Consider the following 14316-nt stretch of genomic DNA (forward strand, 5'->3'; position numbering starts at 1 on the left):
AAATCTGGAGGTGTCTTTGGGTCTGAAATGAGTTTCTTGTAGGCAACATATAGATGGATTTTGTTTTTTTATTCATTCTAATACCCTGTGTCTTTTGATTGGGGCATTTAGCCCATTAACATTCAGGGTAACTATTGAGAGATATGAATTTAGTGCCATTGTATTGCCTGTAAGGTGACTGTTACTATATATTGTATCTGTTCCTTTCTGATATACTACTTTTAGGCTCTCTCTTTGCTTAGAGGACCCCTTTCAATATTTCCTGTAGAGTTGGTTTGGTGTTTGCAAATTATTTTAGTTTTTGTTTGTCCTGGAAGCTTTTTATCTCTCATTCTATTTTCAATGATAGCCTAGCTGGATATAGTATTCTTGGCTGCATGTTTTTCTCGTTTAGTGCTCTGAATATATCATGCCAGCTCTTTCTGGCCTGCCAGGTCTTTGTGGATAAGTCTGTTGCCAATCTAATATTTTTACCATTGTATGTTACAGACTTCTTTTCCCGGGCTGCTTTCAGGATTTTCTCTTTGTCACTAAGACTTGTAAATTTTCTTATTAGGTGATGGGGTATGGACCTATTCTTGTTGATTTTGAGGGCGGTTCTCTGCACCTCCTGGATTTTGATGCTTGTTCCCTTTGCCATATTAGGAAAATTCTCTCCAGTAATTCTCTCCAATATACCTTCTGCTCCCCTCTCTCTTTCTTCTTCTTCTGGAATCCCAATTATTCTGATGTTGTTTCGTCTTGTGGTGTCACTTATCTCTCGAATTCTCCCTTCGTGGTCCAGTAGCTGTCTGTCCTTCTTTTGCTCAGCTTCTTTATTCTCTGTCATTTGGTTTTCTATATCGCTAATTCTTTCTTCTGCCTCATTCATCCTAGCAGTGAGAGCCTCCATTTTTGATGGCAAATCGTTAAGAGCTTTTTTGATTTCAACTTGGTTAGATTTTAGTTCTTTTATTTCTCCAGAAAGGGCTTTTATATCTCATGAGAGGTTTCTCTAATATCTTCCATGCCTTTTTCGAGCCAGGCTAGAACCTTGAGAATTGTCATTCTGAACTCTAGATCTGACATATTACCAATGTCTGTATTGATTAGGTCCCTAGCCTTCGGTACTGCCTCTTGTTCTTTTTCTTATGGTGAATTTTTCGGCCTTGTCATTTTGTCCAGATAAGAGTATATGAAGGTACACATAAAATACTTGTGGTGGTAAAGGGTGGCAAAGACCCCAGGAAAATACGCTTTAACCAAATCAGAAGAGATTCCAAATCGTGGGGGTGAGAAAGGGGATAAAAAGAGGTTCAGAAAAAAAAAAAAAAAAGAAACAATTTAAGAAAGAAAATGAATAAAGAAAAAATATAAAAAAGAAAATACACATATATTAGATAAAGTAGTTAAAAAACGTTAAAAAAGAAAAGGGTAAAAGTTAAAAAAAATTTAGCAGTAGAAGGAAAAAAATTGAAAAAAAAATTAACTTTAAGATTAAAGAGTCATGGGGAGAAAGCCATGAGTTCCGTGCTTTGCTTTCTCCTCTGGAATTCCGCTGCTCTCCTTGGTATTGAACCTGCACTCCTTGGTAGGTGAACTTGGTTCTGGCTGTATTTCTTGTTGATCTTCTGGGGGAGGGGCCTGCTGTAGTGATTTTCAAGTGTCTTTGCCCCAGGCGGAATTGCACCGCCCTTACTAGGAGCCAGGCTGAGAGCTCGGGTTTGCTTTCGGGAGCTTTTGTTCCCTGAGCGCTTTCCGTAGAGTTCCGGAGGACGGGAATACAAATGGCGGCCTCCCGGTCTCCAGCTGGGAGGAACCGAGGGCTCAGGGCCCCACTCCTCAGTGTGCCCTCAGAGAATAGTGCCCAGTCACTCCTGTCTCCCTGGCCTCGGGCCGCGCTTTGAGCTCGTCGAGCCTGCGACCGGTTCAAGGTAACCCCAAGCAAGCTGAGAGCTCACTCCTCGGCTCTGTCTCTGTAGCCGGCTTCCCCATTCTAATACCTGCAAGCTCTGTGACACTCAGACACCCCCAATCCTTCTGTGACCCTGCGGGACCTGAGGCCACGGTAACCCTACATGGGCTTCACCCCGGTTTAGCTTCTGGAGTGATATCCCTCAGCAGAACAGACTTTTAAAAGTCCTGATTTATTGCCCCATTGCTCCGCTGCTTGCCGGGAACCGGCCCTTCCCCCCACGGTCTATCTTCCAGTCGCTTTGGAGTCACTTCTCCGCCAGTCCTACCTTTCAGAAAGTGGTTGATTTTCTGTTTCTGGAATTGCTGTTCTTCGTCTCTTCAGTCTCCCATTGGATTTGTAGGTGTTTGTAGTGTGTAGATAAGCTATCTAGCTGATCTCCTGCTACCTGATGTAGTCTCAGCCTGCTACTTCTCTGCCATCTTGACTCCTCTGGAGAGATATTCTTAAATAACATAAAAAATAACCAGACTTTGTTGTTGTTTTTAAATACTTGTCCTGCTCTTAAAAGGGTCAAATCAGAGCCAATTAAAGCATCCTGTTCAGATTAATAATGAGAATAGGGACATTGGAAGCTTTCTAGAGGTAAATTTATGAACTTCCCTTGGGAGATGGCTTTGATGACAAATCTAAGTAAGTGTCATATTTTTTTTCTGGTCATATTAAGAGCTAGAGCCAGTATGTTTTCATACCTGCTGAAAAGAGGTGGGGATTTCTGATGGCAGTGTTTTCTATAAGCTCCAGGGAAGAATGATAGTGTACAGAGAGCCCTGGAAGGAGGATTGTCTATGAGAGACCTATACACCATTATTTATTTAGTATTCCTAAAGATAAAATTCATGTAAATGGTTATAAGGGAGAATTTCCCATTAATGTTATCAATCCCAAAGTGAAATCACATGTCCGTAATGGAGTAAGCTTGCTGCCTGCTCAGAGATGGCTGGCTTCCCAAAGTCTCTGCCCAAAGTTCTGGATCTTAGAATTTGGCAGCTTGAATATACCTTTCAAAAAAACCTAAGCTTTTAAAAATAGTTGTATATATGCAGAAAAGTTGTAAAGACAGTGCAGTATTCCTATATTTCTCATAGTCTCCCTTATTACTAGTATCTCATTAATTTGGTATTTTTGTCAAAATTAATGAACCAGAATCGACACATTGTTACTAACTACAGTCCATTCTTTATTCAGATTTACTTAGTTTTAACTAATCTCCTTCTTATGCCCAAGTATCTCGTCCAGAATGCCACATCACATTCAGTGTTTATGTTTCTTGAAAAGGTTCTTCTTAGCTGTGATAGTTTCTCAGACTTTCCTTGGTTTTGATGACCTTACCAGTTTTGAAGAGTACTGGTCGTCATATATTTTGCAAAATTACTTTCAACTGAGACTTGTCTGATGTTTTCCTCATTATTAGATGAGTGTTATGGGTTTTGAAGATAAAGATCACAGAGGTAAAACATTTTCTTTTCTTTTTTTTTAAAGATTATTTATTTATTTATTTGACAGACAGAGATCACAAGTAGGCAGAGAGGCAGGCAGAGAGAGAGAGGGAAGCAGGCTCCCTTCTGAGCAGAGAGCCCGATGTGGGACTTGATCCCAGGACCCTGGGATCATGATTTGAGCTGAAGGCAGAGGCTTTAACCCACTGAGCCACCCAGGTACCCCTAGAACATTTTCTTCACGTAAATCAGAGGCTCATGCTGACTTTGACCTGGACTAGTTGGCTGATGCAGTGTTTGTCAGATTTCCCCACTGGGAAGTTACCTGCTATACTCCTTGAAAGGAAGTCACTAGGTGCAACCCACCTTTAAGGAGTAAGGAGTTAACTATGAAAATTGGCTGGAATTTTTGTACATGAAAGATATGCTTATTCTCTCCTGTTTGCTTATCAATCACTTATATCAGTCTGGGCTAATAGATATTTATTTAATGCTTTGGGTTATAATTCAATGCTGCTTTCTGTATTTTGTTGAAATTATTCCAGCTTTGGCCATTACACACTCTTGGAGTTGTCTCCTGTGTCCTTTTCACCTCCTCCCTTAATGATGAGGTATTTTTCTGTTTGGTTTCTTATTTGCTCTTTGAGCACTTCCTTTCTTTCTGGACTCAAGATGCTCCTGACTCATCTTGTGTATTTCTTGCCTCAGTTCTAGGATCAGCATTTTCCAAGGGGTCCTCATCATGTAGGTTTTGTTTTTTCTTATGGTTGATGAAATATTTTGGTAGCCACTATGCCAAGCACTTGACACATGTTGTCTTTCTCAATCCTCCTATCAACACTATTAAGTAGCCTTTGACTTCATTTCATAAGTATAGAAACTGGGGCTCAAAGAAAAGAAATGACCTACCCAAGGCCACACAGTTAGTAACAAAGTAGAGCTGCGATTCCCGCCAAAGTCTGTCTGACCCCAAAGCTCACACCCTGAACCCTGGCTGCGCAAGGGCAAGCCTCCCTTGTTAGTGAAGTTAATGCCAGATGGAATCTGTGCTCTTTTAAACTATCTTGAATGGATGGAAGCTGGTGAACCGTACTCTGGAAGGCATCTGAGAACTCTAGCCACACTGGTCCCTTCCTTCTCTGAACTTCACACTGAGAGCTAAAAGCCTCCCATGACTGTGGGATGTGCTTCTGTATGTGCTGTGTTGTGGTTTCCTCCATTTATTTAAATGCCCAGATCAGACGGTTAGCTCCTCAGAGAGCAAGCAAAATCTACTACCATGAGTGGTTATAAAAAGAAGTGACTTCTAGGAGCCATATCCCTTCAGAACGGACTGGGGTGACAGAGCTGCCATCAAAGGCAAATATTTAAATTGCCACCTTTCATATCAGGAAAGGATAGATGTCCACGGAAGGGATATCATGTTGTTTTCATGATTATATAGCATAAATTCAGTATCCCCTGGGCAAGGAGCTTCTCAAAGATAAAGGTCAAATCTTTCCCATTCTCCAGGGCCCAAGACAGTGTCTGTGTTCTAGATATTCATGTAGTATGTATAAAATGCTTAAGAAAGCTGTTGGGTCCTGGGCAGAGCCTACTTGTTCTTGATTTACACACAATTTTAACCTGCTTTCTTCTTAAGAAGGCAGTAGTATGAGGGGGCTCTAGAGGTGAACAGACTGCCAGCAGAGAGAAATGGTAGTGGGTCTCTGCTTCATCCAAAACTCTTTTGATGGGGTACCTGGGTGGCTCAGTTGGTTAAGCATCTGACTTTTGATTTCAGCTCAGGTCATGACCTCAAGAGTCATGAGATCCAGCCCTAAGCTGAGATCTGCAATGGGAATGGAGCTTAAGGTGCTCTCTCTCCCTCTCCCTTGCTCCCCCTCCCTCCTCCCCTGGCTTGTATGTTCTCTCTCTCTCTCTCTCTCAAGAAACAAACAAACAAAAAAGATTCAAAAACCCCACTGAAAAAGACAGTGAATGGAGAACAGAAGTGAAAAGGGGTAAGCATACATGGTCACAAAGAAAGGGAGAGAAAACAGTTGAGAGAGAATGATGGAGAAAGGTAGATGAGAGCTAGACATGGCTGCAGGATTGAAAGCCACACCAGGAAGTGAGTGGGACAGGGCCACTTACCCATGAGGCATTTTAAGTGCCGTGTCTGGGTCCCACAGAAGTCAACAGTGACCTGGATTGGTCAAAAATCTGCACTCACTCAGGCTCTCCATCTATCCCCAGCTCCTACCCACAGTGGACCTGGTTAGGTAGTAAGTACCTCTTCCCAACCTCACAGAAGATTAGAAGATGGTTCTCTAGAAAATTTGACCAGAGCACTTGTGTGACTCAGTTGGTTAAGCATCTGCCTTCAGTTCAGGTCATGATCCCAGAGTCCTGGGATCAAGTCCTACATCGGTCTCCCTGCTCAGGAGGGAGCCTGCTCCTCCCTCTCCCTCTGCCTTTTCCCTCTGCTCATGCTTGCTCTTGCTTGCTCTCTCAAATAAATACATAAAATCTTTAAAGGGAAAGAAAAGAGAAAGAAAGTTTGGCCAGAGGACCTCTGGCCTCTGGACATTAGGCACAGATGGGGTCAGGGATAAGGTATGTATATGGGTTTAACTGAAAGTCTGTCCCTGAGCAGCAAAATGCCCAGCCGCCTTCCCCTCTGACACTCAGCTCTCCTATATCAAAAGTTACACGCACCACTTTCATGGCAGGAGTTACAGATTTCTTTTTTGATGAGATTAGCCCACGGGTACTGACTACCCACTGCTACTGACATCTGGACACTCTCCAGTGAATTAGCCAAACCCCCACTACTGTGCCCTGTGGAAAGTTCACCCATCTAGAAACACAGAACTTCCAATCAGCTTTTTTATTCTCATGGAAGACAGAAGAGCACATCCATCAAACAAGGAAGGGATGGCATAAAAAGGAAGGGTCAGAGAATTAAGAAAATGCTCTTAAAAACTAAGATTATGATAGTCAAGCTTAAAAAAAGTTAACAGAATAATTGGAACTTAAAGTATGACCCCAAAATTAGAAACTAAAGAAAAAGGATTAAAGAGTAGGAAGAAAAAAAGAACATTTAGAAAATAAAGCATTTTTAAAAAAATAAAGCATTTATGGGCTCCAGGAAAAGAAAAAATAAATGTACAAGAAAGGGAAGGATATACAGTTAAAGCCGTGGACAATATATTCATAATCATAGTAATGTAGATTCTGAATATTGATTTTACCCAAGTTGTATGGAAGAGTCCATACTATTGCAGAAGTTCAGTGGATAACGTCTAAAGTTGATAAATCAAGAGATAGTGTGGAAGCATATTCGGGGCCACAGGAGAAGAAACCTGTGGAGGAACATTCTGGCAAGTTGAATGCTCTTGCAGTCGTAAGAGCTATGAGCCATTGCTCTTTGACTGGAAGCGTTACAATACTCGATATTTAATACTTGTTTTGATACAAGAATAAATGATACTTTTTATTTTTAATAAGTCACACTGATTTTAAAATGTCAGCCTGATGGAGCCATTTCGTGTTCAAGTAGCCATGTGCGTTGATAGCCCCTCGAGGGCATTGTAGAACAAATAATGTCCATGTCAGTGGTCTTGAGTCATCCAGAAAAGGTTTGATTTTGTTCTGTATGTTCTGCTCTAGAGAGACAGATGTGACAGGGATTCTGCTGCGCGCTCTAGTTATTTGGGGGAGAGTACCGATGTGGATGGACTGTCCTCCTCTCCCAGTGTGGGAAGAATGGTGGTGCTGGTCTCCCTTCCCCATCTCCCAGTGGGGCTCACCCTGTGTCCAGAAGAATCGAGGGCTGACTGGCCTCAGACTGACTTGACCTGGTCCAGAGCTCTGATCTTCATCAGACGCTGTGGGTCTGCCAGACTCCTTTCTGCCCTGCAGAGCGGACCTGCCAGCAGTTTCCTGCAAGCCCCTTATCCTCATCCTCGGATGGCTGCATTGAGGTCAGTTAGTGAAATTCACCAGCCCCAGGGCAGAATCTTCTGTATCAGAAATTAACCTCCCCTCCCAGGGAGCCTGCAGTCGTGAGTAGGAGGAACACAGACAGGAGAGCATTTCCCTTCTTCATTCTAATACTGCCAAGACCCCAGGGATTCTTTGCTTGGCTGGTACATGCCCGGTTTAGTGTCACTAAGCACAGATAGCCAAATAAAAGTCACACTGACCGGCTGCCACGAGAGGCAGTTTGGAGTCTGTAAGCTGCCTCATGCATCTTACCTGGTAATTTTTTTGTTATCAGGGTCTCTGCTGGGAAGATTGCAGCAACACCTCCCGGGCTAGAATGAGGCTTTTTGTTTAAACCCTGACGTAGCAAAGACTGATCTTAGCATATTGGAACAATTAATGGTAAATTATTATAATATTTTGACACATTAATAAAAAGGAATGGGTGGCTTTCTTATATCTCTTGCTATAAACCTTAAGCAAAGCTGTTGGGAGTTTTTTTTCTGCCGTGGGATTACTTGAATAATATTAAGGGCAAGCAAGTAACATTTGAAGAAACTGGGATTGAAAATTAGTGGTTTGCCAGCCGCACAGAGGAAGATCCTCTGAAATACGGAGATGGAAGTTGCTGGAAATAAAGAAACCCCTGACGACTGCCCAAATGGGTTGTGAAGATTGGTAATGCAAAGGGAGGTCTTCCTCATTTCTCTCCATCTTTCCCTCCCTCCTTCCCCTCCTCCTCCTGCCTCTGTCTGCACTCCACCCCCCAATCCCACCACTCAAGCAGTTTTGGCAAATGAGGGGTGGGGACTGCTGGAGGACTTACTGTGTGCATGACGCTGGACCATGTGTGTTTTAATCATTACATAAAGAATTTAGTAATTTCAGTAATAAGTGAATTGTAATAATTCAGCCATTTTCGTGCCATTGTACATATCAAGAAACTGAGGCTTAGAACTACTACTTTGCCTATGGGCACCCAACTGGCAAGTGGTTGAGTGGGGACCGTAAACTAGGCAGGTGGACGGACTCCCAGGCTTCCGTTGCAAACATGGCACTCAGTGAGTGCCCAGTTGTGTCAGCTGTGAGCTCGCTGATCCTAGCCGTGTTGACGGTAGAGAGTGTGCAGAATGACCCACAGAGCACTTAAGTGATTTGCTCACACACCAGTCAGTGGCAACAGAATATATCCCATTCTTTCACACCATGTGGCTCTTCCCTCTGCAGCGCCAGCTTGCCGAATAAAAGAATTAGTACATTAACTTCTAGAAACCTATAACCTCCTGTCCGGGTCCCAGGTTCTGAATCCTCACATTACTTGAATCGATTTTAAAGTTTTAAGTAGAACTTTCAAGGACTGCCAAGTGCTATGCCAAAGAAACTATTTTAGGCTAATATTTGTTACATGATGGACAGAAGATAGAAGCCTATGACAATAGTAAATGTCTTCTTCTCCTAGCTAATTAGAAAACAAAGCAAAAAGTTTACCGTCAGGCAGAATGTTATCTTGAAGCCATTGTGGGGGATTCCAGTGAATCTGCAGTTGCCCTGATGAGACAGAAGGCACCGTCTCTCTCCCTGACACTGGGACAACAGCACTGGCCTGAGGGGATCTGGTTCTGCAGGGCCTGGATGGATCCTGGGCATAGGTTTTCCATTTTTGAAGTTCACCTTGGGCCAGAGGTGTTGTCCTAGGGTCAGGGAGGGAGATGGTGGCTTCTGTTTCATTAGAGCAACTCCCGATGCATTGGAGTTTTCCACAGGGGCTTGGGTGAGGGGGACGGGACACTGGAAAACCATGCTGGTGGCCGCCTTGTCCCCAGTGGCCAGCCACTCTGCCACGTGCGGCTGCTAGGCTGAGCTCACGAATCCTCTCCTACGCCCTGCCAGCTTCAGAAGGAAAAGACATGAGACACTCATCCCACAAGCTTCCTACCTCCATGATCTCCTTTTTTCATTTCGTAATGGTGAAACTTACCTATACTCTCTTTAAGGTTCAGTTGAACCATTCACAAACTTCTCCTTTGCTGCGCATGCCACAGCCTCAAGCTATGAATAATCTTACCCTTCAGGAAAGTTCTGCACCTACTCTGTTTGCAGCTCCTTAATCACCTGGGATCGGTCTCTGCCTAGTATTATTCGCGTGTCCATCTTACTGATCCCATTAGATCCTAAGACTTTAAAAATAAAAGGGAGTCTTACTCATCATCACTTTCCGCACCGCTCTTAGGACCCTGGTTTTTCCAGCTCGGGACTCAGTGGTATTACAGAATTTTCGGGCAGATAAATGCCACGTGGGAACAAAGGTTTAGAAAGAAGAGAATGACTCCCCACATTCCTTCCTTTTAATAGCTATTTGGATCCTGACGTGCTCTAGCAGCATTTCATTCTTTAGTTATGGCTTTGGTTTACTTCAGAAAAGGGAGAACACCTCAGTCAGGGGTTGACAAACTACGGTCTGTGGGCGAAATCTGGCCCCTCTACCTATTCTCATTTGGCCAGTGAAATAAGAAGACATTTTACATTTTTAAATGATTTGAGGGGGAAAAAGGAAAAATAATATTCTAGGATACAGTGAGATTATGTTAAATTTAAAATTATTTGAAATTCAAATGTCACTGTCCATGAAATAAGTTTTGCTGGCATGCAGCCAGAGCCATTTGTCTGTGTACGATCTGTGATGGTTTGGCACCAAAACAGCAGTTAGGAGTTGAGTAGTTACCACAGAAACTGTACATCCCACAAAACCCAAAATATTTACTATCAGACCCTTTGCAGAAAAAGTATGCCAGCCCCTGTTCTGAGTCATTCTCAGAAATGTCTGCCACTGTGTGCAAATGGACCAGGGTGCTCTCTTTGATAAAAGAAACATTGGATGAAAGCCCAGAGAATCTTTTGGTTTGGATTGCACCTGGATTCTCACAGCAGGTGAGGAGGTCTGAGGGGCTGACCTTGGGTATTTTCCACTCGCTTTCTGCTCTCCTATAAGAACCCTCCATTGTTCCTCTGGAGAAATTACAAACTAGAAAGTGTGAAATTAGGAGATTACCAGTCATTCCTGATCATTCTATGTGCCAAAGATAACTCACATCTATAGTAAAATCTAAGGGACTCTTTGTCGCTGGGTTGCCTCTGATTCAACTCTGTGTGTGTGTGTGTGTGTGTGTGTGTGTGTGTGTGTTAGGGAAATCTATTTTGAGTGTGTCTCTGTGGGTCTCTTCAGAGGAAATCCATTTTGGATGAATGCCAGTTCTCATGTATGTGGGGATCATGAAGACATTTGGAGTTTCCAAATAAAGACACATCAATTAGCACTCAGAGAGACCAGTTCAGCCCCTTGGAGAGTTGTGGTTTCAGTGCTTTGTTTCAGAATTTGCCATTTACATGTGTTTTTCTTCTTTTCTTATTACAGGGTAATGCCCTGTACTTCAAATCAGCCAGAAATGTTACAGTGAACATTCTCAATGACCAGACTAAAGTGCTAACTCAGCTCATCACAGGTAAGAAACTAAAGGACTTGGCAGTGCCTGCCCCTCGCTAAGTGCCCAGAGAACATAGAGCCTAACACTGAATGCAACAGCACGTGAACTAATGAAGGAAATGCACGCTAACATGTTTTACAGCATGGAGGAGAGGGTAGCATATGTGCCATGGTTCTGCTAAAGGGTAAAGCCTCATCATATGTACACATTTAACTTATGCAAACCCAACAATACTCATTTAGAGGGGCAATAAGCTATTTTTCATGTAACAGGGCTCCTAAATAGAAGAAGCCAGCTGTTTCATCTGGTGCTCAACGACAGAAAAGCTCTCTGCTCCCATGCTGGAGGACAGGCTGGCTGGGTTGGATTAACAGAGACAGCATAATATACACAAAACCCTGCACACAGACTTTATGGGGTGTAAAGGGGATTTTTGAAGGTAATTTGAATCCATACCATGTTTGCGCTGTGTCCTGACTTTGAACCTGACTCAACTGCAAAATGCAGATGTAGCTCCATTGATGATGTGTGTGTGGTCGCTTTCATTAGAGCAGATCTGCACCCACAGGGTTTTCAGCCGCATATTACGAGGTTTGGTTATTCACGTCACGGCCATAACAAGAGGCCTGGGCCTTACGGTCTCAATAATGCGCTGAGTGGTAGGATCAGTGCCCCCAGCGTAGGTTATGAACCCGGTAAGCAGGAGCCATTATGCATGCCCGCGGGGGTCGGGAAAAGAGGTGTGCGTCCAAGTAGCACTGTGGGCGGCAATGCCATTTGTTGGGCTTCCGGGCTGAGACAGAAGTGTACAGATGGACATTCGGAGAAGCCCATCACCCAGACACCCTGAAACGTCCCTGTGATTAAAACATCTGGCGCCCCCGCTCATAAACACGCCAAGGGGAAACAGGTGCCTTGTGCCCCGAGGCTTGCCGGGGAAGGGGTATCTGCGCCCTGCAGGAGCACGCGGCCCCTGATGTCTGGAGGCTCACCACCAGCGACCAGCAGGTGACTGGGACCATTTCCCAGCAGAGGGAGGAACCACCTCACTGCGCAGCCTGTAATCCGTAAACACATTGTTCCGGGCGCCCCCGGATTGGCCGCCTTGCTTACAGAGCATCTGGCCCGCAGTCATAGTGCTAAATAATTAAATAAACAGCTTCAGTAAGCAGTGATTTAAGCAGCGTGAGGGAAAATTGCCTCCAGGAGGGAGATAAATCCGACCTCCAGTTCCCGGATTCCTCAGTTCAAAAGGAAGTTACTTAGCCCGGGGACCATTGGCCATCTATTTGCCTTGGGAGATTCGGGTCACTTGAGAGATTGTGTTTTGGTAAAGCTGGCGGTGCCCAAATGACTATTCTTCCGGCGCTGTCTCTACCCCTCCTCCTCCACCCCTACCTCTCCTCCTCCCTTCTCTCCCCAAAGCCCTTCCCCCCTCCTCCCGGCTCCCTTCCCCGTTCTCCCTTTCCATTCCGCCCCGTCCCTCCCCACGCTTCTCTCTTCTCTCTCTCTCTCCCTGTCTTTCCTCCTCCTTCTGTCTCCCACATCTCTCCTCTCTCTCTCTGTCTCTCCTTTTTCTCTTCTGTTTTTTCTTCCGTCCTTCCTTGTCATCTCTCTTCCCAGCTCCCCCGTCCAAGTTAGGCCCTCCTGGCGGCTGAGACACCTCTCAGAGCTCTCACAGTGAGGCCCAAGATAGCTCATATTAAAATGAGACGGGCAAAAAGCCACTCTAACAGCAGCTGGCAGGAGCCTTTCAAGATGATCACTAGAGAGGATAATAGATGGTTCAAAATATAATTCTAAGTACAGAGGCGCATGCACGCTCACCCCCTCCAGTTTTCCTTCAGGCTTCGTTTGTGTGGATGCATGTGGTGGAAAGCACAGAGTAGCTCCGGTAGACAGGGCCTGCTAAAGCTTGTTCTCCTTGGTGTCGTGCCTGCCCCAGAACAAACGACTGCTCTCGTCCAAGTAGCCAGGTTGATGAAGGCAGTCCTGAGGATCAACACTCCTGCTGACCTCAGGAAGGTCTCAGAGGCCCAGTAGAAATCCCAATGTTAGCAACTCGGGTCCATTTTTCTCATGGAAGAGGGCTTTCCGTGACAGTGAAGTTGCCAGACAAGGTCACAAATGCACATCTGGCCTACTCTGTGGCTGATTTAGTGTCCTCTCCGTAGTGGCGCATAGACGAAGCCCTATGGCCTGCATGGAGAAGGGTTGTAGGTGAGCCTTTTATGGCATCTCACCAGAGCATGGAAGGGTATCAGGATCCAGGGAGCTGGGAGAGAGGAATTAGGCAGGATGACCCCCTTCTAGCTCTCAGATTCATGGCCCTGGCATAACTGGGGGCCTGCTGGTGTGTCCGGATGGGTTCCAGTCCTCCCAGTGTAGGAAATGCATTAAGGAAGTCCTCTGCACATAGCACCACGCACTGAGGGAGCTTAGCTGGAGAGTAGTTGCTGGTTACAAGTAATGGTTTTTTCATCCCAGAGAGGAACAGTGAATCCACTGAGGGACCGCCTCAGCAGTCTCCAGCTCTATTGGCATTTCCCTCCAGAATTTATCTTGCTTTCTTTCTTTTTTTAAAGATTTCAGCCACGTCTAGGACATTTGGCAGCCCCAGGTAAAATCAACAAAAGGACAAGCCATCTGCACCATTGAGCCAACAGTTGCTCTGTGGGGTTTTGGCTGAAACTGCCAACTGCAGAGCTTTATGTGTGCAAATGGCTCTGGCCCTTGGTAGATTCCTTTTTGTGTTCTGAGGAGCCCTGGAAAACAAGATAACTTAATTGTGTTTTGAGTTCTCTGATTGCTTCATTGTCTTTAGGACATTCTCTTGAATGTCTTATAAACCAATCGTAAGTTCAGAGCAGACTGGCTTTTCCCAGGCAGGTGTTCTCGACACCTCAGGGGCCTTATCTCATGATACTGCCCAGGTTTATGGAGGCAGAGGCCAAGCATTTTTTTGTTCCCCACTCATACCCCCCTTATGCCATTGACTAGATCCAGAGTGGCAAACTGTACTTTCCGTATGCCTATCCCGAGGTCATTCATTCATTTATTAACGCTTCTTCACCTCCTGATCCCCAATCTCCCCACTAAAAAAATACAGAGTTAACAATCCCCATGTATTAATAAGTCATATAAATTTCACTTACAGTTTTGGCGTGATCAAGAAGTCAGCCACATCTGAGCCCTCCCCGAGTCACCTAATCCAAAGTCCTCACTTTCCATCTCTGTTCTTTCCGGATTGCACTCTGGTCCTTGTTTCCAGCTTTGCACTGCCCCTTCCCACCCATCCTCCCAAAGCAAGCCCCGCCCCTAGGGCTCCTCCTGTTTCCAGTTCAACACTCTTCTCTCTCCAGAAGAACACATCCCTGTTCTTCAGAACAATTCTGAGAGCTTAGTTCCAGACCCAGATCTTCCAGGAGCTGACCTAGTGACCTTGACAGACTCCTTAGCTCTGCTCCCACTT

At 44.7% G+C, this 14316-nt stretch overlaps 1 protein-coding gene across 2 annotated transcripts in view; it reads left to right on the plus strand.

The window, feature by feature from the left end:
• The window catches only part of SGCD (sarcoglycan delta), a 936356-nt gene that overhangs the window by 787135 nt on the left and 134905 nt on the right, over positions 1-14316 (plus strand). For both annotated transcript variants that reach the window (XM_059416542.1, XM_059416541.1), the window contains one exon: positions 10775-10862. In XM_059416542.1, coding sequence (XP_059272525.1) covers positions 10775-10862 — 88 coding nt within the window. The remainder of the gene's footprint in view (positions 1-10774; positions 10863-14316) is intronic.

The sequence above is a fragment of the Mustela nigripes genome, chromosome 12, assembly GCF_022355385.1.
Source record: "Mustela nigripes isolate SB6536 chromosome 12, MUSNIG.SB6536, whole genome shotgun sequence".
Classification (NCBI taxonomy): Eukaryota; Metazoa; Chordata; class Mammalia; order Carnivora; family Mustelidae; genus Mustela; species Mustela nigripes.